A 23,086-nucleotide genomic window follows, 5' to 3' on the forward strand; every position below is an offset into this window, starting at 1 on the left:
TGCTTCCTTCAGAGTCCATGTAAAAACAGATAAATTTAGGGAGTGATTCAATCCATTGTAAAATAAGAGCCTGAAGTTAAATGAATCACACTCTGCAGGTGCTGATTTCTCCACTGAGTAGAGAACAAACACATAGCTATGATTAGATTCTCCAATTTCAAGTAGTTAAATGTTTTCCTGTTTCATCTACTCAAGTTTCCTCAAGAGGTTCCCACTGCCAACATGTATATTGGGTTTTTTAAAATACAATTTTTTAATATAATTAATTGATTCAAAAGCTCATATTTGGTAATTTTCTTAAAAATCCTTTAGTCCTAATGCTATTTAGTGTTTATGCAGTTGCTTCAAGTATACTTCTACAGCTCTTCATGTAAACTATACAATAGATTATTAAACAATGTACTACTGTAAAATAGAAGTTAGGCTTCCTAATTCCTCACCAGTTGAAGCCTGGTGCACAGCCTCAGACTGAGTCGAGGTACCTCCAGTATAACACATTATTTTGACCTCTTCTGATCATTGAGAGACAGCAAAAGATGAAGAAATAACCAGCAGTGAGATGCTTCTCTTTGCTTTCTTAGAATTTTCTATAGTTGTTAAGTAATTTCTAAAAGCTTTCCCCTTTTAAAAAGAGGTGGTTCAAGTGAAGAGAAGGGGTTTTCTTCCCTTTATATTGAAACTTTAATATGTTCTTCTGTCAGCCTCTGAAAGTTTGACTTGAGGCTCTATACAAAGTTCTGGCCATAGTCTTAAGGATTGACTATAAAATAAATTTTACACCATCATGACTAATTATTTTCATTTAAAATATCAAAAAAGTGAAACAAGACAAGTGACATTTCTGCACTCCTGGGACTTTCTTTTAATATTTCCTTTAGGTTTCATTACTACTGCAGTGAGATCATCTGAAGAAACCTCTAGACACTTTCTTCCTATACAGTTACCACAAAATCTGATTAGAGTGAAATAGGAGGCCTTTGTGTAAGCAAGGCAGACTGGAGTGTTTCTTCCCCTCCTTTAACATTTTGTTTTAGCTACAATTTCATTATCATAAGAGGCAAATGCTTTCCTTTAGATTTAGTTCTGCAAACAGTATTTGGAAGAAAAGGAATTTGTAGAGAAGAAATAGGATAGCCAAACATTTTAAAGGAAAACTGCCTCAAATTACAGATACCACAGAGAACTGGCTGGGTACAGTTACCCTTGCTAGTTTTTTTAATAAAAACAGATTACTGATAAAAAAGTTCTTTCTTAAAATCAGTGTAGCAAAGAGAAATTTTTAAAAGAAATATCTAATTGATTCAGTCTTATACATGTTATTTACAAATGGGCTTAAGCATACTGCATGAGAAATTGCTTCAATTTTTGTCAAGACAGCTAGGTATGTGATATTTCCAACCTTTAACAATATTTTATATCCTCTTCAAATGTTATTGGTGAGGAGGAGATAAAAATGTTTGCACTGATACTGTAATAGCACTCTATTTAGCCATTTAATCATTGTAACCTACTTGAAATGAAATTTATTTTACAGCAGGAAACATTATCTGTATTCAGGGAATTCCACAGTATCCTAAATAATTGTCATTATGTATTTTTCAGAGGTTGTGACAACTTTCAATTTGTTCTGCTGTCCACAAACATTTCTGCATACTGTTGATTTTGACTTAACATTATTTAGATATAAAAATCTTAGTGGAATTAAGAGGTATTTTTGTGACATTTGCTGTAAAACAAATATCAGCAAGCAGAGTGAAACACATAGGAAAAAAATTTGCTTACATTTACTTTTTTTCTTTATCTGCAGGTTGCCTTTCTCCAGCAAACCAGATCAGTGTCTGAAAGTGTATTTGCATTAGGAAAAAAAATCTACTGCTGACAATGGCAGTCAACAACAGAAGCCACCAGTTTAGGTCTAGCACCACCTTGAAGCATAGTCAGAACTGCTCTGGAAACGTATAGGAATTCTAATGTCACCTCATTAATTATGGAAGGAAGTATTTACTGAACTGAAGTCCTCACGCATGAAAGAGAAGCACAGAATCTGTTATAGTTAAGGCTTGAGAAGAATGTTTTGCTAAAAAGCCAGCGTTAAATGCTTTAACATGTACATGCTTCCTTGCAAAGTGATATACCAATAGCTGGCATAGACACCAAGGGTACAACCAGCTATCCAAGCCTAAATTCCACTCAGGTACAAAAACAGTTCTCAAAGCTGGCACCCTACTAACCTTTCTGCAACATGGTTGGATATTGAATCTTGTCTCCACCTCCGACTGAAACTATTTCAGTCACTTAACATTATCACACCCATTGAATGGCATTTACCATTCCTATACAGAAGCAACACTGGATTTTGTTTGGTCGGTTTGCTTCAGTTTCTTCTTGCTTTTAGTCCTGCAAACTCATATACCACTTGCATTATAATGTACACACACAGCTGGCAGTCAATATGGTTTCCAGCCATTATTCAGAGCATGACAGTGGTGGTTTCAAAGTGACATACTGTGATCAAGAAACCTACTGTGCAGCTAGCCAATGTAAAATTCAAATTCTAGCCTTTATAAAAAATAAAAATGAAAAAAAAGAAAAAAGAACAATAGGTAAACTAAAATTTTCTTCAGGAGGGTGGGGGCAGGAAGAATAATTTGAATACAAGACAATACTGTGTTAAAAATAAAGTGTTGGTGAAAACACTCCTCAGGAAGGGGAAGGCTTTGCCTCGACTTGAGTCAGCGTGAAAAACTAAAAGTGTCTGGGCTAAGAATATTTGTCAATTCACTGTTCACTCCTTGATCCTCAAACTGGATATAGATTTGGTCTTGAAACAAGTTTAAGACTTGAGGAATGAAGAAAATATGAAGCCACAGCACATACTCCACTCATGAATTCCTGCTTAAAGGGCATTGCTGAAAGCACAGACATGCAACTTCACATCTGACTGGAAATACACAGACAAGCAAGCACCTGGTCCTTCAAAAAGCTGGGCTCAGAAGCGGGCACATCAAAGGCAACAATCTTCTCTACACTACTGATTTCCACCTCACTTTCTGGACAAGAAGGGGAAAAATATCTGAAACTTTTGCCAAGTGGGAAGAGTGGGAAAGAGAAATATTATACTACAGAACCAACTGCCACATCACAAAGGAACTACTGTCAGAAGCTGCATTGTCAGCTTCTGCCACTGAATTTTCTCACTAGGATTTTGCTGACCTAGGAACTAGGATTCACCCATTGTTCAGCTCCTGGCCTTTTTCAGACTTGGGCAAGATATCCAATCAGTACTGCAGATTCCATCATTTTGCAACTCATACACCGCAAAAGTGCCTTGAGAATCATTAATGATGAATGTTGTATCAAAGTCACAAATGCACCAAAGTCCATTGGTGAATGATATTCATCATTCACCATATATTCATGATATTGGTGAATGATACATTCATCCTTAATTCTACATTACTTCTACATACTATAAATTCTGAAACAAATCATGCACAAAAAAATGGAGGATAACTGTAATTGACTAAATGACTATTGTGTCATAGAAAATAATATTCTCTATTAGAAAAATGAGGATATTCAGCAGAAGTCAGGTTATAATCCTCAAATCTCAAGCTGCTTTTTGTTGTTCTGTGCTGTTTCCAGAATCCCCATAGCACATGATTTTGAAAACCAGGAAAATAAAAAAAACAGAGGTGCAAAACCACAAGGACTTCGCACTACAGCTCATAACTAGGTATGGACACTCTGAATCAATACAACTATTCCCATTTGACTGAATAGCACAGCAGTGTATTTTTTGGTGGTTGATCCTCACAGGAAGCTGACAATTGCAGAATTTGAAGTATGTTTCCAAAATCTACCAAAGTGCCCTCACTATATGCTAGTTAATCACAGCTGACATTTGAAACAGATCTAATGTGAGGCACAATAGAACATGATGTTTTTTAAGGATAAAACAACAATATAGCAATTAATGAAATATTGTTGACATTCTGAACTGGACACTAATGTTCACTCTGAGATAACTGAAAATGCTATCCACATACAGTGCAAACCTTTTAGCATTTTAGCCAGACTATATAATAAAGAAGGGAAAAAAGTCCCATTAATTCACCATTTCATCATTTCATATACAATGATTCATGCAGTTGTTTTTTTTTAAAGTAACTAAAGTAAGTCAAGCAACTCAAGTAAGTTTATACTAACTTACCATATTCCAAGGATTACAGCAAGCTCCTCTGCACACAAATCAGGCATCTGGTACTGATCAGCATCTGCTAATTTTATTTCATTAAGCACTGTGTCATCGTTTAAATCATAATTCTGTTGGAAGAAAAAAAATTATTTTAAAATAGATAAAAACAGTTACAGAGAAATTTATGCCTTCAGAATATGAAAAATAGATTTGTTTGGAAAAGGATAATATTACCATTACAGAAAGAGAGAGCAGAAAGTATTTTACTATAATTATGATAGAATAAATATATAATGAAGCTACTAACAAGGAAGTATCATCCAAAACACTTTTCCTACAAATATACTGATTCTCATGCAGAAAGAGCAGCATTCAGAGCAACTCTAAGGTTACTTAATATTGATTTTCTACTTAAACAAGGGCTGAAGGCAGTTTTCCTTCTCAAACTGTTGCTTACAGAATTATCAGCAATTTCATCTTCTATTACATGTACACACAGACAAACTGAAACAGATTAATGTTATGGTCATTAATGCAGCCTTTCAGGCTGGCAACTATAGACCTCAGGGGATCTAAGAATTTCTTTTTAAATATCAGCAAAGCCCAACTACATAAAGCATTCCTTCTGCCAGTACAAGTAAATTCCTAACATAGAGCATTTTTTCTTTTTAAGAGGAGTTGGTATATTAAAAAAAACACAGTCTGAAAAATCTTCACCAAACCAGGACCTCCAGATACTTTATCCTGGTAAAGGCAAGAAGGGCTATTCTGAAAGTGTTTGCTTCGGAACAAGTAGTTACAAATTTCCTCAAATTCACAATTCTGGAACACACTTCCTATTTAAAGAGTATTTAGTTCAACTTTTTAAAAAGTATGCTACCTGAAGTTAATTGTCTGTCACTTAGTTTAAAGGAGAAAGCAATAAAATCTATGGGTGAAGAGTGTAAATTACTATGTTCATAGAATTTGTGTTTGCTTGGAAACAACAAAAGATTCCTTTGGCTGCAAGCAAAGAGGAGATAGTTGTAATACGATTTCTCCTCCCCTTAAAAAACACCAAACAAAGCAATTGGTCCTGAAACGAATTATCAGACTACTGGTTTTTAGTTACCAGTAGTAGTTTTTATAATCTGTTAAAACCAGATAATGGATTTATATTATCAGATTCTCAAACTTCCTATTAATTTCCCTTCAGTGTCCTAGTAGTAGTTGCTTCTCATTCACATTTTCCGCTGGTAAGGTCAGAATGAATGTCCACCAAAGAACAAAGAGCAAAAAGGAATGCTTTGAAGTGGCTAATCTGCATCCATCACCAGTATTCCATTACTATATAAAGGAAACTAAAATGAGATTTGACAGAGAATGTGAAGAAAATAAGTTTATTTTATTTAAGGGGACAAAGAAGATATTCACACTCTCGCAAATTGAATACCATCATGTTCTTCTCTTACTACATTAGCATATATAAGGATTATGTACCACTTCCAGATGAAAATTGGTTTAGAACTAGTATAATGATATCACTTCACTAAGTGTAACATAAATTACAATTTAATTTACATGGTCATTAGTTAAAAATTTCCACCTCCATATCTACACAATTTTTAAAATGTAATCAGTACAAACAGCATTAATTGCTTTAGCTTCACTAGGAATATTGATTTCCTGAATTCTACTGCAACTGTATGCCAGAGTTTTAAAGCATGACTTCCATTCCTAGATTTAAAAAGAAGTTCCTAATTCTCCCAACACATAAAAACAGCTCTGAATTTTTTAAAACTAATCAAACTATTTTAACATGCCGCTTCATATTAAGAGTCCTTACGCACCACCTCAAATCTGAGGTTTTCCTTTCGAAGAAACTGACCTGTGAGCAAAGTTTCAAATTCGCAATCTCAAATACTTATTTTCACATGCAAATAGTTTTCCTTCTAGTGCCATTTGAGATAGCATAATTGCTCAGCACCAGAGGGAAGCACAAAGCCTTTGATCAGAAGTCAGCCCAGCTACCAGTCCAACAATTGGACACATTATTATTTTGTTTGTATTTTAATGGAATTAAATCACTTGCCACTTAATGGCAAAATAAATAGTTTGGTCTTACTGTGAGTAAAAGTAGGGGAAGAACTTTAGGACCACAGAAGCACTCCAAAGCAGGAGTTGAAAATTAAGTGTGACTAGTCTTAAGCTGGTCTTTATCCAAACTGTCAGAGTTATAATTATCTTAGGATTTTTCCACTCATCCAGGACAAATTCCTATCTTGAGACAAGTATTTTCCTTTATCTGCAAATGGCAGATGTAAAATAAGAACACTGGAGAGATTCAGAAGAAAATTTCCCTGCTACAATTTTGCAGTACAATCGCAGGCCTTTTAGCTTTCCATATGCATATGTTAATTCTGGGGAGATTCTCAGCACCTCTGAAGACTTGGCGTCTATGCCTTTGCCATGAACAGTCTTTTAAAAGTATACAACAGGCACCCTCCCTAAAGGTAAGAAGGGATGCAAGGATGATGTTGGTCTTTTGGCAGAAGGAAAATAGCATTACCTATAATTTTAGCTAGAAGAACTTCAAGATACAGCCAAGGTTGACAAATTTGAGATCAGACCTGGCAAAAGAAATGCTAGGATTGGGTTAAAGTTAATTACTGTTAATTACACTACACTGATAAATTACATTAATAAGTTGTACTTTGATACTTTAATTGGTAATTCAATGCACACATAAATCAAAGAATTTATTTGGGGAAAATTGTTCTAATACCTGTGACTAAACACTCACATATTAATAAAATGTCTGAATGTGAAATACCTCAGGTTTTCCTCAAATCAGCACACTAGTTCTAACACAAGGTTTTCTAGAATTTGGTACAGTCGAGATGCAGAAATAAAAGGCTGTGTTTTTTTTTCCCCAGAAATAGATTGTGAGAACAAAAAGCCCAACTTTTTTTAATGGGGAGCCTCACTAACCTATGATACAATTCTATGACACAGCACTCAGTCTTGCACAAAACTCAGTTCCCTCCCTGCAGCCAAAAACCCTCAACTCGTTTCTAGCATCACAGTTTTACTTTTCCAAAAGAGTAGATATTCTTACTTTCTCTGACATTATTTTCAAGCTACATTCAGTAAAATTGTAGTAGATAACATAGCATAACTAACTTTTTTAAAGGTTCCAAACACCCCAGTTTTCTTTCTCAAACTCTCTGCTAAACTTACTTCAGAAGCTCTGTGTCTGTTCACTAAAAGGACACAGTACTTGGCTAGTAAAACAGTTCATTCTTGGTTATATCCACAGCCTAAAACAGTGTTGCCATTTTTATTGAAATGATGTAATTAATTTATTCCAAATTAAGCCCCTATTAGAAGTAGACTACAAAGGCAAATTCTTCAGAAAGTGGTAACTGGAAAAACACAGTCATAAAATACCACGGTTAGGGATTCTGAGAACAATGCATCCTATCATCCAGTTCTAGATAAGCTGTACCTGAAGTCTATAACTAAGTCAGCCTCCCCTGAGCTCTCACTATCCCAAAATGGGTTGCTATACATGGTTCTATCATAAGCCTAAGTTGTGACGTAAGTATAATCAATCTCCTTCAACTTAGAAGTATTGTCAATTTTTTTGCTTAAGAGCCCCACTTGACCTGGAAGTCTATCAAGGTACTGTTTTCAATAAAGTCTTTCCAACTTGAAGTATCAACTTTGGACCATAATGCCTCAATTTATCTCTGGCTTCTTTAGAGAGGTGTAATAACTTTAAACCTCCTTACGACGGAAAAACGTCATCCTAAAACAATTCAGTGGTTCTTGAGTAATTTATAATGGAGGTCACCATGCACACCCTTAGGATCAGTAGGACCCAGTCACATAATCCACACCATAGGAATAACTTGACCAATTTCCTCTCTCTGCACTGTAACTGAACACATCTGTCAACCCAAAGGGATCTGTGCATTTCTTTGATGCCTTGCAGGCTATCTGGAAAATCTGCCTCTCACCTGTTTTTCCAGTTCCATTGTTCTTAGTTACTAAAAATTAATACATAAACTATACAGGATCATATTTGCAAACATGCTTTTAGCTGAGTAGCCACATCTGTCTTGCTTCTAGAAGGTCATATGTTGTTTTACCCTGTGTCCTTTAATATTAGGCAAATTACTGCCCAACAGCTTTTCCACAAACTTTCAGAAATCCCAAGTAAGTTTCCTTTAGACATGACACTCTTTTTTCCCTTGCAGACAACCCAGGAAAAGCTTCAGAGCATTTTAATTTCAGGAAATTAAAGCAATTCTTCTCAGATACATACTATTGTTAAGCTTTCTAGAGGTGTTGGAGCTGGACTTAGTTCACTGTGAGGAAGGATGAATTCACCTGTTCTTTGGACATCCAAAATAAGTTGTGCAACATATTTTTCTTGAAACCGTGTTCTCTTCCCCAAAGCACCTACAGAAAATACGTTTACATTAATGAACACTAAAAGCCAGTAATCCGACAAGAAAGCTGCTCACAAAAAAAAACCCAAACAAAAGAGAAAAACAGATTGACAATTAACCTATGAACTTTAGCAGTGGTTTAACTCTGCTTGATCTCTTTCAGTGAACTACATATGTTCTCACTGCTAGCTTAGACATACAAAGAAATACATGTTACAAACATACAAACACAGCTATATAGGTCTTGCAAAGCCACTTTTAGCCTAATTCCTCATAACCCAGCATACTGAAAGCTCATAGTCATCAAGTTTCATCAGCTCCCTGCTTATTCCCAAGCAGTAAACCAAAACCAATTTTTCCATTTGACTGCTAAAAGTTAACGACTACATGGAGACATTTAGGCAAATGAAAATCCCATCATATCTTTCAGGTCACCATTTTAAATACTTCAAATCTTCATTTGGAGACCTGGGTCTCTGAAGAAGGATCATAGACATAACATTACCATAATATGGTACACAAGATACTATGGAAGTAATATTAGGAGTGAGTGGAACAGAAACCCAATGAAGGTTGTATAATGAACTAATCAATATTCAGAGCGCACAGTGTGAAATTCCCATATGTTGTTTCTTCAGTTCTTTACTGGACTCTATGACAATTTTTATTAGTTTTTAGGGCGGTACTTAACATTTTAAGCAAACTGTAAAGGAAATCATGTCTGTTCTTCCTCTGTTAGCAACTTGTTTGTGAAATGCAATCAGAGAAATCAAAAAGTAAGTTCAGAACCGTAACTTATAATAACAGAATCCTAAACGGATTCAGAGCCAAAATGGAGCTAAAAATTACTCTCTAAAATTTGGAGGTTTGTTTGTTTATTATTACTATGATACAATGCTCAGAGAGCACGAACTGTGAAAGTCAAATAACAGAAATGGAGGAATGAGTGCTAAGCCACTGTTGCTTTTGTAGAACTAATTTAGATCAAGTAAAGTTCTTATTTTTATTATAATTTTGAAAAACTTCCAGTATATAAAATCTGTGAGGTGAAGATGATTGACTGCTCATGTGACAATGTCCTGAAGATGAGGTCATTGTCTGTAAGAATCACCTGGCAGAGGCACTGACATAGCAATCACCCACTTTTCTTCCTGAAAGTGAAAAGAGACTAGTAAAGAACTCAGAATTAAAACTGATTTCTCCTTTTCTGCCAATTACTGTTTTTACTGGGAAAGCCCTGTATTAAAGAGTTTATGAAGAAATGAAAAACATTCTAAAAATATCACCTTGAAATCTGCAGAGAAGAGACACACAAAGAGAAATACTGGGTAATGATTCCTACTGATTTCACACAGTAGCACTCAATGCTCAATTTTAATATTGCTTGAAAATCACTATGCTGTAATTAATTTCCTATTATGTCTTATCGCCTGAACAGCCAAATAAAACACTTGCAAAGTTATTCTGGTTACCAATACAATTGCTTGCTACCACATGGAAATTGTGATTTGTTTATGCTCTGATATGCACACATCTTCCACCCCATTTTTTTAAGCTAAGAACTTATGCTCTTATAGGGACAAAACACTATTTTTACTATCTTCCTATCACATGTCTAAGCTGAGGAAAAAACTGGATTGGTTTATACAAGCAAATATAGCAGTGTTGAAGGTCAGGCTGGATAAGGCCTTGAGCAACTTGGTCTAGTAGAAGATGTCCCTGCCCATGGCAGCAGGTTTGGGACTAGATGATGTTCAAGTCCCTTCCAATCATGAACATTCTATGATTCTATGATATATTCTCACAAAAGAGAAGAAATCTACATACAAACTTTACTTTCTGTTCCATATTAAAGATTCCCAGAGGTGTATCACTGGGCATGAAAACACTAAGTAGATAATATGCAGATCTCAGAGTTCAGCATTATTAATCCTGCAGATCTATTAGCATAAATTTATTTGGATTACTCCCCTTCAATTCATTAAATTTATATGCAAGAAGGATCACAGTGTTCTCTTCTACTGGAAAATGTTTTATGGAGTTATTGATGGTTGTGACTCATTGTGAGGGACATAAGGATGCTTCGTAATAAATGATGAATACAGCATATATTTGCCTTACTGGGACTTAAAGTACACAAACCAAGTATATGATTTATTCACACATTTCTAAAATAACTTCGGAAAATACTGGTTGTGAGGTCTCTATTTAAGAACATATATGTTTTCATGGTATAATAAAATATTACACTAGTAAGGATTAAAACCATTAATGCATATAAACCTCTTAAAATCCTTTCCTAAAAAGGAAATTTCTTCCCAAAGCCTTAAAAATGTCTTTGCTAGAGACTGAATTTTTACATTAAAGCAAAGTCTTTTTTGATGATGTAACATTCCTCCCATTTAGCCCAAACATGCATGTCAAATGAATTTGTCTAGAATGCCAACAATTCCCACATGCTCAGTTCAATTCATTTGCCTTCAGGTTAGACATCCCTCATAACTATTCTAATAGATTTATGAAGATAAAACACAGACCATTTAAGAGTTTCACAACATTTTTCCAAGATACTATATCACCACAATCTTTCTAGCATAACCGCTTGGTAAAGTAATCAAAAATATAAATAATTCCACTGCATCCAATCTTTTTTTTTTCCCCCCCTCATGAGTTTTTCTTGAAGTTAGATTTAAGGAAATTATTAATCCAAAATCTAAAGATGTCCTTTAAAGGAAAAAAGAAATCCAACATGTAAGTTGAGGAATAGCAGTGAATAGGCCCCTGTCTCTTTGATCTCACTTGTTCTCAGTTCAGTACATTTTTACAGCTTGAGTATCATCATAGGTACTGATGTTTTTAATAAAAAACAAGAAAATGTTTGGTTAATTTCAAAGAAAACTACTTTATAACACCAAATTGGTAGTACATGCCACACATGGAACGCATGACATTCACAGCTCATTTTGCGTACAGGAAAAAAGGGCAGAATCAACTGAAATGTATAGAATTCCTTCAGATCTATGGAAATTACTCCCGTGTTTTAAGTAGATACCACTGAATATAATCAATTCATAGTTATGCCAAAACATTATGCCAGAAGATTTTCATTATAGATCTTTCAAAGTAAACCTTTAAAACCTTTGAATAAATGAGCATGGAGTTCCACAAAATTTGATTGGTTTTGTGTTTCCCTGGGGGTTTTTTGTTTGTTTCTGTGTTTTGGGTGTCGTTTTTTTTTTTTTTGTTGGCTCAGTTTTTTAATTAAAATATTAGAACTGACTCAGGGTATAAGCAGGGTTAGCTGCATCTCCAACCTAGACATGATAGAACAACAAGCCTTGTGACATAGAACTATGTCATGGGTAAGAAAGCTGCAAGTTTCAGTTCCTTACTGCTTTCCATTAATAAGTCTATAGAAAAAACTATATAAAGTTTATTTGTACTTCTACTCAGGTACCATTATAATTTCTCACACAGAAAAGCTGCACATCTTATACAACTTTGATTACCTAGCAGGACCAGCTAGACCAAAAAATCCTGAATCTACACATGTAAGTTCAAGTGAAGTTGCAAGTGCAGCAACCTGATATGCCCAACTCCAAAGAACAGGTTCCGAAAGCATGATTATAAAGTCTCCATAGTGATTGAATCCTTGGGATTTCTGTTCATCAGAAATCTGATTCCTTTGGTTATTTCCTGTGATAATAACAGTCCTGGAAGACTTCTCCATGAACTTCCAGACTTCTCCTGGAAGACTTCATGCTTTTTCAAAATACAGTTACTTTTTTAGATGGATATGTTAAAAAAACCCCAACAATAAGCCATAGGTTAGTTTGGTCCAATCAACCATCCTCATAGACTGTACAAGTAAAACTTACCTGTGAGGTTAATCTGCAGCTTTGTTATGTCTTTAGCCATATTGAAACATTGTTTAGCTTTTTTATACTCATAGTAAAACAAAAATGTATAGGCACACTCAAGATGGAACTGAACTGCTAAGTGCCAGCTTTCACCACTTGTGAACAAAGCTTCTGCTTCTGTCACTGCAAGTTAAAAAAAAGAGAAGAGATCAGGATGCAGTCCAGAAGAATGATATTTTCAAAATACATTTAAAATATCATGAGAGAAAGTCTAGTTTTTATACACCCTCCCACATTTAAAAATTCGCTGACAGTGTGTTAAAGATATGTATGATTTAAAGCATTTTTCAAGTTTTATTATCTAAGGATTACTACTAGAATAAAAGAAAAGTTCAATATTTGCTTATATTTTACAGCAAAGCTGAATTGTAAATACCACTTTTTCAGAAAATAAACAACTATAATTGTATTGGACCTGCTAAAGAACATAAGAACTCAGAATACAAAATATTGAGGTAATACCTACCCCCTTAAGCAGTAGCCTTCAAATGAGAAAGTCTGAACAGGAGATTGAGCATTGAAAGGGGGCTTAGGACTCAATGCATTTTCTGTTTAGTTGGTGGTGGTGGTGTGTGGAGTTTTCATTTGTTTGGTTTTTAATAATTACTGATTTGCTGAGTGCCATCTGAACGCGAGAAAATACTTTTGTAAACAGATCTGAAGTCTTTAGGAAAGATGACATTTGTTCATCCAGAATAAAAGCACTTGTATTTCTAGTCTATTTAAGTTCTAACAAAATGCAGTAAGTAACAAGGGAATATTCCCATGGAGTAAAATACAGACCATTAAGTTTGAAAAAAATTCATGTCAATTATTCTTAAATGGAAGTGGGTTTTTTGCTTTGTGTTTGATTTCTGTATTTTGTGACAATATTTAGATAAGAATTCCACAACAGCTCACAGCATCACAGTACTTCAAAAGACTGGTATCCAATTCTAACACTGATGCTGTGTTACTTAATGGATTCTTAATTTCTCAAACAAGCTTTATTAATGCTAGTAAAAAGTCTTACTATCTGAAAAAATAATTTTATCAATGATTTTTAAAATATTTTTCTCTGACTTTCAAATTTAGAGATTGGCAGTCAGCCCTAGCCTGAAGAGATTTTATTAATTAAAGCCCTAGACTTTTAAGTACTTGTTAATCCTTAAAATATTTCAATTAATATAAAAAGCCACTAAGTCTGAACAAAGTTTTTACACAACTTTTTTTATACAGTAAATAAGAGTTAGCATGGATAAATCCTGACTAGTAACAGCTTTCTCCAAGACTGGATTTAAAGACTCTGTTTAAAGAACACAAATTAGTCATTTAAAAATATTATTCCAATGGTTTTCAACTAAAGGAGGATAAGGAATGCAGCAGGTTACAACTTAATCCTTAAAAAAAAACCCACGAGGACACAACTATTTTAAAACAAAGTCTGTGCAATTTTATCACTTTTATCACAAAGCCTGTTTCAAACACATTACCTCAACACTGAAAAAGTTTGTTGAAAGTTAACCTCAATCCTGCCCTCAATCCTACTGTCCCTGTCCCTGACAGAGATGTTAAACAGCTCCAGTCCCAATATTGACCTGAGAATTCATTACTGGTCTCCAGTTGGAAATTGAGGCCTTGACCCCAACTCTGAGTGTGACCATCCAGTCAATTCCTAATCCACCAAGCTGTCCACCCACCAAATCCACATCTCTTCAGTTTAGAGACAAGGTTGTTGTGCACAACAATTCAAATGCTTTGCACAAGTCCAGGGAGGTGACGTCAGTTGTTCTTCCCTCATCCACCATCACTGTAACCCCATCACAGAAGGTCACCAAACTTGTCAAGCATGATTTGCCCTTAGTGAAGAAGCCACTTTGGCTGTCACTAATCACCTCATTGTCCACGTGCCTTAGTGTAGTTTCCAGAAGGATCTGCTCTGTGATCCTGCCTGGCACAGAGAGGAGACTGACTGGTCTGTAGTTTCCTGGTCTTCCTTATTTCCCTTTTTCCAATTACTGGGAATTTCACCAGACTGTCACAACTTGTCAAATATGATGGATAGTGGCTTCTATCCACTTAAATCCAGAAGTCCTGAGAGAACTGGAGGAGGATCTCATCAGGTGTCATGGACTTGTGCATCTTAACAGATACATACACTGCATAATTCAATATATATCAATATACAATCAATATATTATATATATGACAATTTAGTTTTAATGTTGCCTATTTTCTCTACATATAGTTCAGGAAGGTAACAAATCTCAAAACTTAGGTAGGTATAGAGAAAATAGAAGGAAGTTTATCACAACCATGAAGATATGAAAGAATGGTCCCTTTTTAAACCCCAACAAGCTCAATTAAATAAGAAACGAAACGTGTACTGAATGGTTTTAAGTGACCTTGCGATAAGTCAACAATGCTAAAACAGAGAAATGAAAAAGCATATTCTCATTTTCACCTTAGAGGTTGACAAATAGCATCTGCCACACAAGTCCAAGTCAATTTAAGTTAATCTTACTCCCTCTCAACTCATTGCCATTACATGTGTCTGGTAAGCATCATGTTGTGAGAGTTAGGCCTACAAATTCCCCTCACCTGTGATATCTTAAAAGTGATGCTGCAAGCCAATAAACCAACTAATTAGAAATATACCTTGTTTTATACAGGTCTGGGCAAGAGTAAATAGCTCAGGTGATCTCTCCTCTAACAATTGCTGGTGAATATTCACGCATCTTAGAGTCCACCAAGATAATGTCTGCAAGACAATACAGATATTTCAAGTTAACAACAAGTACAGAGCATTAAAAAAAAAAAAAAAGACTTTAAGATACAGATTTTGTAGTCTATTCAAGTCTAGTTTCTAAAAAATACAAACCTGTCCAAACCAGCTTTTTTAAAAAGCAAGCACTGACCTAGCAGGAAGATGAACTTATCCCAGGCAGCTCTACAGTGCTCCAAGAGTTTGATGGGTTTCCCTCTGGTAATTTCTCTAACTGCTCTTTGAACCCTGCAAATCTTTACCACCACCTGGTAAGAAACACTGTGAACAGCAGCTAAAAGAAATACTTGTGTGCACTTATTTTGGAGTAGCCACTTGCTACTTTGATTTCATACCTCCTAATTCTTGTAACAGAAGACGACCAAAATAAAACCAGACCCCAAAACCCAGCTGCTTCTCACTTATCTTCTTTTGTGGCACATAGATGCACTTTAAGAGACAGCCATGATCTCACTGTTCAGCAATCTTTTTGGCCTGAAGAATCCTAAACTATTTAGTTACTGTTTGTGGGTAAACTGTTCTGATCATCCAGTGTTTCCCTTCTGTGTTCTGTTTAACCTTGTTTCTATTTCTTCAGGTGGATGCATAAAGGAAACTGAGGAAGTCAAAATAGGACCAGAATTGCTTGTGAGAACACCTTACAATCACTGTCAAAAGTACTGATGTTTTTATGTGGAGCTTTAGAAGGGTAGATACCTTACTGAACTAAGTAATCATTCTATAGCAGGTAGAGCTGAATCACAACTCAGGAAATACCTGATTTTAGAAAGCTATGTGCACAACTATGTTTCCCAGAGTCTCTTATCCCTCTCTCTAGTTGCAAGAGATGAAAATACATAGGAAAGTTAATTTTAATATTCTAGTCTCAAAACTATATGATTATAATCTATGAATGTAGAGCACACTTCTACAAAGGCTTTAATCATTACCATTAATTCTGCTGTTGTTAGCACACCTATCCTTTTCTATGAAACAGATGTTTGTTTGCTTTAGAGGCACCTATCTTATGAACTTTTTATACAGGTATGCTTACATCAGACCAACCAAAGGGCTGTGCAGTATTCAAGCACAAACATCTAAACCAGTTACATGCAGCTAACTCTAATGTCCTTAGAAAGGAACAATCAAAAAGAGTAATAGCATCTATTTCAAAAAGCAATGAAATGTGACTTTTGATATCAAGCTGGACAGAGTAAAAGCACACAGACAGACTTTGTAAAAAAGGTCAAACCTCAGCATTTCATCACTCATTTAGAAACCTAAAAGCAATTTAAGTTAGAAGATTCATACTACTTGAGTTTAGCTTTATACAATAAAGTATTCATTTTCCCACACAACTAAGTATCCAGTTTAACGATACGATTTCCTAAGGCCTTACACTTACCACTCAGGAATGTTAGCATCAGTGAGAATATATTTATAAAGTTGCAGATAAGCCAGTTGAGCTCTGTTCAGTATTTATCAGCAACTTTTTTTTGGGAGCTAAGATGAGAATTTTCAGACTATTTTTAAGTATTTAATCTTCCATGCACAATAGCATTTTAAAATAATACAGGGCTTTATTAATGCTTTAGATAATATATTTTATCCTGCTTTCAATTTATTTACACTAATATTAAAGAAACAAATTATTAAGAGGCTGACTTCGAATCAAGCTGAACTGAGAAAGAATGGCAAGCTTTAATTGCTACATTGACCTGTTGATGAAAGTAGTTTTTATCAGCTGTTACCTTTGAACTACTATTCAAACTTGATGTAGCCACAAGTAATTGAACCTCAACTGTATAGAATAAAGCCCCCCATTATGTCATTCTTAACAGAGGCAGCAAGGGAATTCTCTATATCAGGTACATTTTCTGTTTCCCTGACTGACCCAGTTGCTGAAATTCAACAGCACTCATCTGTGAATAACAGGGAAAACGATGGAAGAACTTGGCTTCCAGAAATGCAGTACAGCCAACATCTCCCACACAGTTTAATTCATCACTCATACAAAGACCCAGCTGGGAATGGATGTTGTCAGCCAAGCATAAAGAGAGACCATGTGGCATTTTGATATCTCGCCAAATTCTGTTCAAATGGAATTCAATAAAGAGAAGTTGTTGCTGTTAGAAGTCCCCCAGTTTTAGAGAGCCCTGCTACCAACCAGCCTGCTGCTGAACTACAAAGGAGGCAGAGACAAAAACCCTCTCAGAGGCGCTACATCATATCTTCCTATTTTTAATGTGCATGCACAACAGAGATTTAAGGTAGCCTTTACGTGGATGACTGCAGAAGAGGTAGAGGACAATGACAAACAAAAGAGAGGACCTCCTTTCCACCTAGAACTCATGACTTATAATTCATATGGTAATGGTTCATAGTATCCCAAAGCTTGTTCAAAATGACTGAGCATACGTAGGCTGCACTAGAGGGCATTCACCCCCTGTCAAATAATATCACAAAGTATGTATCTTAAGAAAGTTGCTTTCTATTAAATTTTCTAATTTTTCCAGCTAATGAAGGCACCTTTCTTCTCTTTTGGGAAGACAGTGAGTAAATAGTTTATCTTTTTCTTAGAGATAGCTGTGATTAATTGCAACCACTTTATCCAAACTGTTTCTTAGATGGAGAAACCTCAGAGCTACAAACAAAGGAATGGAAGCTATACTGACTCAGTGAGGTATGAAGAAAAGAATGAGACAACCAATTAATGAGTAGTAGGTAGTCATAGTCACTCATCACATATTTCTTACCTGGAGAGATGCAAGTTTGTGTCTTGAATTCACGAGGATTATCCTGGCTATAAGCAGCAAAATAGGATGAGAAGTCAAGGTATAGACTGATTCACCATCTAGAACCAGCATCTTCAGAATAGTTGCATGCAGCACTTTTGGCTGAAAGAGGAAAAAAATAGGACAAGTTTCAGGAAACTTAAGTTTATAAACAAATAATGTAATATAGAATTAGGAAAAATAACTATTCACATATTTAAGGAAAAAGTCTGCTTAAAACACTTAAAAAAAAATCATTGTCTCTTGATGTCTTAATCTTTTACCAAGTCATGGTGAATTCTGCATTGTTTCTTGCTGTCTTAGTACACCACATCAACATGATCTGAAAGACACTGATTTCCTCCCACCTGAAATGCTTATGTCATTTGGCCAACTATCCCCAAAACACAATCCTCCCATGATCGAAGGAGAAAAGCTTCCAGTAAATCCATGCCATTCAATTTGCAATCACAGAAATAAAATAATTTTATAATTAAATTAATCCTGCAACACCCAAATACACTAGATATTCCTGCAGCAATGTCAATATGTGTTTTCATCTTCTTTCCCCAGAGGGAGCTTCCTGTTAGAGCGGCATCAAAGCAGCAATACTACAGCAATTCTTCCCTTTGTCCCATAAATAAAAACCTTTCCCTGCTTTGGATGCATTCCTATATGACGTACTCTAGCGTAATTCTTTTGCTTAATGGGCTTGAGGTAGCTCTCCAGGGAGTCTGCCTCTCAGTGGTGATTGTCATCTGACAGTCACCTATTCTTCTCTCCCTTTTAATGCAATGAAAGCATTTGAGCAGTTTATCTTCAAGCTCGGGGAGATGTCCGTTTATCAGTTTATTCCTGGTTCTCATATGGCAGGTTTCCTTGGCAAGTTAAAAAAGTAGCATTTCTGTTTTCAGCTGTTATGAAAGGGGCAGGAAAAGGGAATGGAAGGGAAAGAGTAGAAGAGGTTAAAAGACAGCTTGCATTGAAGTCACTGGCCTGGGAAAGATTCTTAATCAGTCCACTCAACCAAGATAAAAGTTATTTGAATCACATTTCAGCTTTTTAAACTAAACAAATAATGTGATTCTTAAGTTATAGCAAACTCTTTTCAATACCTTTATCAACAAGTTACATTGAAGACAAAAGTTGTTAAGCCACATGATTCCCCTAGTTCACTTTTTAATAACAGAGTAATCTTTAGGTTTATCCTGATTTGCTAAGATTTTTTCAGTTTGTATTAACACTGAAAAACTTCTAGTTTGCAGACAATGACTTGGGACTTTTTTTAGTCTAAGGGGGACTCTGCAGAACATCACTGCAGTCATTTCAATCCCACTGTGGAAAACAGAATCTACAACAATCTGACAAGCCACTTGAGAACAAGGGAAAGAAACTGGTAAGTGGAAGTATACCAGATCTGTCCCACCTCTAGTGATTCACAAAGGAATAGTCTTATTAACATCTCTGATTTTCAGAGAGGAAAGTCATCATCCAGTATTTCTAAAGATTAATTTTTCAAATACATACACACACACCCCCATACACACTTACTAGGACATAAAACAATTTTCAGTTCAATGTAACTTTTTCCCCATCTGCACCTTTTTGATTCTTTCTATAATCAAAGCAGACCACACTTAAAATAGTCAGTGGGAAAGCAAAGAAGACAAAAGCTTTGTTATAGAACCATTTTCAAAAACAGCCTTGCAATGCCATAGTTATCTATACTTGTCTAAGCAGTGTAGCAACAAATTAATCTCAAATCCACATTTCAAGTCCTTTCACTGCAAAACCCAGTGCTGCTAATGCAACATTACAAAGAATGTAATGAGGGATGGAGAAGGGAAAGATAATAAAATGTCACAGCATTGACAATAAGCCCACAAGTCTCAGAGCCAAACTGCTATCTTCTATTTTAATAAATCCATGTTCTTTTCCATGAAATAAATCCCATACAGAAAAGCAGACATCCCTTTACCTTTAGTTGAAAAAGTCTAAACCAACATTCATCCTTCTATCTTATGCTCTGAGACAGCATTATCAGTGTGGAATTCACTGCCCTGAGGTGGTCTTTAAGATGAGAGAACAGCTATAAGTAAGAGGTAGACATTTAAGGTTTTACAGCTTCAATGATTCTTAACTGAATAGTTAAGAATCCAAATCCACAAAAATCTCTAAAACATTGGTTAAGAGTAAAACAAAATTTTGAGCATGTGTGTTGTGTTTAAACAGATAAATGTTCAGTGAGTTGAACCTATTGTGTAGCTCAAAAATGTCACATATCTCCACAGCACAAGACTTGTTAATATGATATTTCATCAAACTTGCCATCAAAATATGTAATTATTTTATTCAGGAATAATTTTCTTAGAGCACAGAAACATAGATTAGATAATTACGTTATTAATACATGCAGAGAAATCTCTGAGTCATCCAGTTTCTGTTGGCCCTGCAGGTGGTTCTGTTCAACCACTTCTTGACTGAAGAACACAAATGAAGCCCAACTCACTCTAATTACATATTCCCTGTAAGCGTGACTTTGCTCCATTTTTAAGAGAGTATTTTCCGAGTGATGGTATTAGGAATCCCCTTTCTTTTCTATATTCATAGCAAGGGAATGTAGGACAAGGCTGTTGGCTACTTTAGGCTCCAAATTTAGCCTTTATCATCCAATCTTACATTCCTCACAAGAGGGAGAAATCTGCAAAATCTTTAAAGCCCACATCTTACTAGTCCCTGGTATTCAAACAACACAGTATTTCTTTGGGATCAGACTGGAAGCTACAAAAAGTCCATCAGGAGCTGCTGATATATGTATTTGGGGGATTCCTACCAGTTATTTACACGTATTATCATTAACACATTGAGATCTTCTTCCAGATGTAGCTTCTCATCGTTACCAGCTCTACTGTACTTGTGAATATGAAATCAGACAACAAACAAAGCAGCTTGTCCTCACAACATTCTTACAGTCATCAGTGGTCTTAATTAGTACTACTACTACCCAGTTTTGTCCAGTTCATCTACTAAAAATACTAAACTCAACTGTGTGAGCCAATATGCAGAAACTCTGAAACTTAAGGCAGGAGACAGTGACAGTTCTTTTAAGACACAAGGAGTCCTTTACTATAAGCCATTGATTATTAGCACTTAGGTCATTAATAATTTTTTAATATAACACCAGCAAGTTTAAGGCCAGAAATACTAATCCATTTTAACTAAAATTCAGTACTTTTAAAGTCTTCCTTTAACACAATTCACTCATTAAAAAAACCTCAGCATAGACTATCAGTCAGACTATTAACTGGTGTGGTAAAGTCTCACACTTATTACAGAAAACTGAAATATACCTGATGATTAAAATGCAACTTCTATGCATGGACTCCAAAAATCACAAGCCAGCTCTGCAGGACATAAAAAGGAATTCTAATAGAGCACATGACTGTAATCATAATTTCAAGAGAAGGCTGAAATCAATTTGAGGAAAGGGAAATAATATACACATACTCATGAATATTGTTCATGGAAGACATCCAAGAGGCCCCCACTAACAACTCATCTAAGAGAGGCTATTTTATTTGTTCTTCACTGAAATTAGCTATAGTCTCATGCAGTCTTACTGTACTCATAAGAAAAAAAAGTTATCTGGGAGCAGAAATGAAACCAAGACTAATCCAATAAAGTGTTCTGAAAATAAGAATAACAGTTTTTTAAATATTCCTGAAATAAATGAGGCATTGTAGGGCTGAGATTAGTGACATTACTTAGAGCAAGCTAAAAGAAACACGAAGACCTAATTTTTTAACCTTGACGTGGGAACAGATCATTTTAGTTTGAAAACCTGAAAAATGGAACGTCTGTTTAAAAATGGATTGTATCAGTCTTGATGACAGAATATGGAAGCTTACAACAGATGGAGAAAGTTACAGTTCTATTTTTAACCCACTTCTTCTGAATATCTGTGTATGTAAGAGAGGAAAGCTGGATTAATGGAAACACAAAAATGTCAGTTTATTGAGATGTTCATTTTTACAATGTTTATATACTAAGAATCCTCAGAATGAAAAGTAAGTACGTAAAGATAAAACATAATTCAAAAGCCTTTGAATTAAGACATTTAATAAAGAAGAGACTCTATGATATTATGTTGTAGTACATAAGTACTTAGTGCTCTTGGAAAAAAAAAAACCAACAAAACACTAAAGTGTCAGAAGAAAATACAGATAGCAGTAATATAAATAAACTTTTGCCTGAATGCTTAAATAGCTAAACCTTGAAGCAATATCTAGGTCTGATGAAGTACTCCTTAGAATGTATATTCAAGTCTGCTTTCCTCTATAATCTCTTGCCAATTTAGTTTCTGCAATACCACCACTGCATAAGCAAATGTTTTTCAACACATTACATTCACAGCCACAGCAGAAGTATAAGAGAAAATAAACAGGAGATCATGTACTCCCTTATTCAATAAGGAATTAGTATCTCATTCTTCCAATAAGACAGATAATAAGTAAAATTTCCTGGAAAAAGGCTTTGGGGTGACCTAATTGCAGTCTTCCACCACCTGAAGCCTATAAGAAAGACAGAAAGGGCCTTTTCTCAAGGGCATGTAGTGACAGGACAAGGGGGAATGGCTTCAAACTGACAGTAGGTTTAGATTAGATATTAGCAAGGAATTCTTCACGGTGAGAGTGGCGAGACAGTGGAACAGGCTGGTCAGAGAAGTTGTGGATGCCCCATCCCTGGAACTGTTCAAGGCCAGGTTGGAGGGGGCTTTGAGCAACCTGGTCTATTGGAAGGTATCCCTGCCCATGGCAGGAGGGTTGGAACTGGATGATCTTTCAGGTCCCTTCCAACCCAAACCATTCCATGATTCTGGGAAGTGGTTAACAGAAATTATGAACACTGTGTTTTTAGAGGTCTGTCAGCTGTGTCAGCCACAGCAATCCTATGAGCATTATCTAGGGCTGCTGCCTCTGTGTTAGACTGCAGCCTGTGTATACACAATAACACAT

The 23,086-nt window shown here is 35.5% G+C and overlaps 1 protein-coding gene across 1 annotated transcript in view; it reads right to left on the bottom strand.

Annotated features, from left to right (window-relative positions):
• The window catches only part of TTC27 (tetratricopeptide repeat domain 27), a 116,447-nt gene that overhangs the window by 83,453 nt on the left and 9,908 nt on the right, over positions 1 to 23,086 (bottom strand). Inside the window, exons 4-8 of the mRNA XM_050315903.1 lie at positions 18,054 to 18,194; positions 15,192 to 15,294; positions 12,513 to 12,677; positions 8,508 to 8,644; positions 4,214 to 4,326 (exon numbers count right to left, since the gene is read on the bottom strand). Of these exons, the coding sequence (XP_050171860.1) occupies positions 4,214 to 4,326; positions 8,508 to 8,644; positions 12,513 to 12,677; positions 15,192 to 15,294; positions 18,054 to 18,194 (659 nt within the window). The remainder of the gene's footprint in view (positions 1 to 4,213; positions 4,327 to 8,507; positions 8,645 to 12,512; positions 12,678 to 15,191; positions 15,295 to 18,053; positions 18,195 to 23,086) is intronic.

This window comes from Myiozetetes cayanensis, unplaced genomic scaffold (assembly GCF_022539395.1).
Source record: "Myiozetetes cayanensis isolate MyiCay16 unplaced genomic scaffold, myiCay2020 scf2-11, whole genome shotgun sequence".
Taxonomy (NCBI): domain Eukaryota; kingdom Metazoa; phylum Chordata; class Aves; order Passeriformes; family Tyrannidae; genus Myiozetetes; species Myiozetetes cayanensis.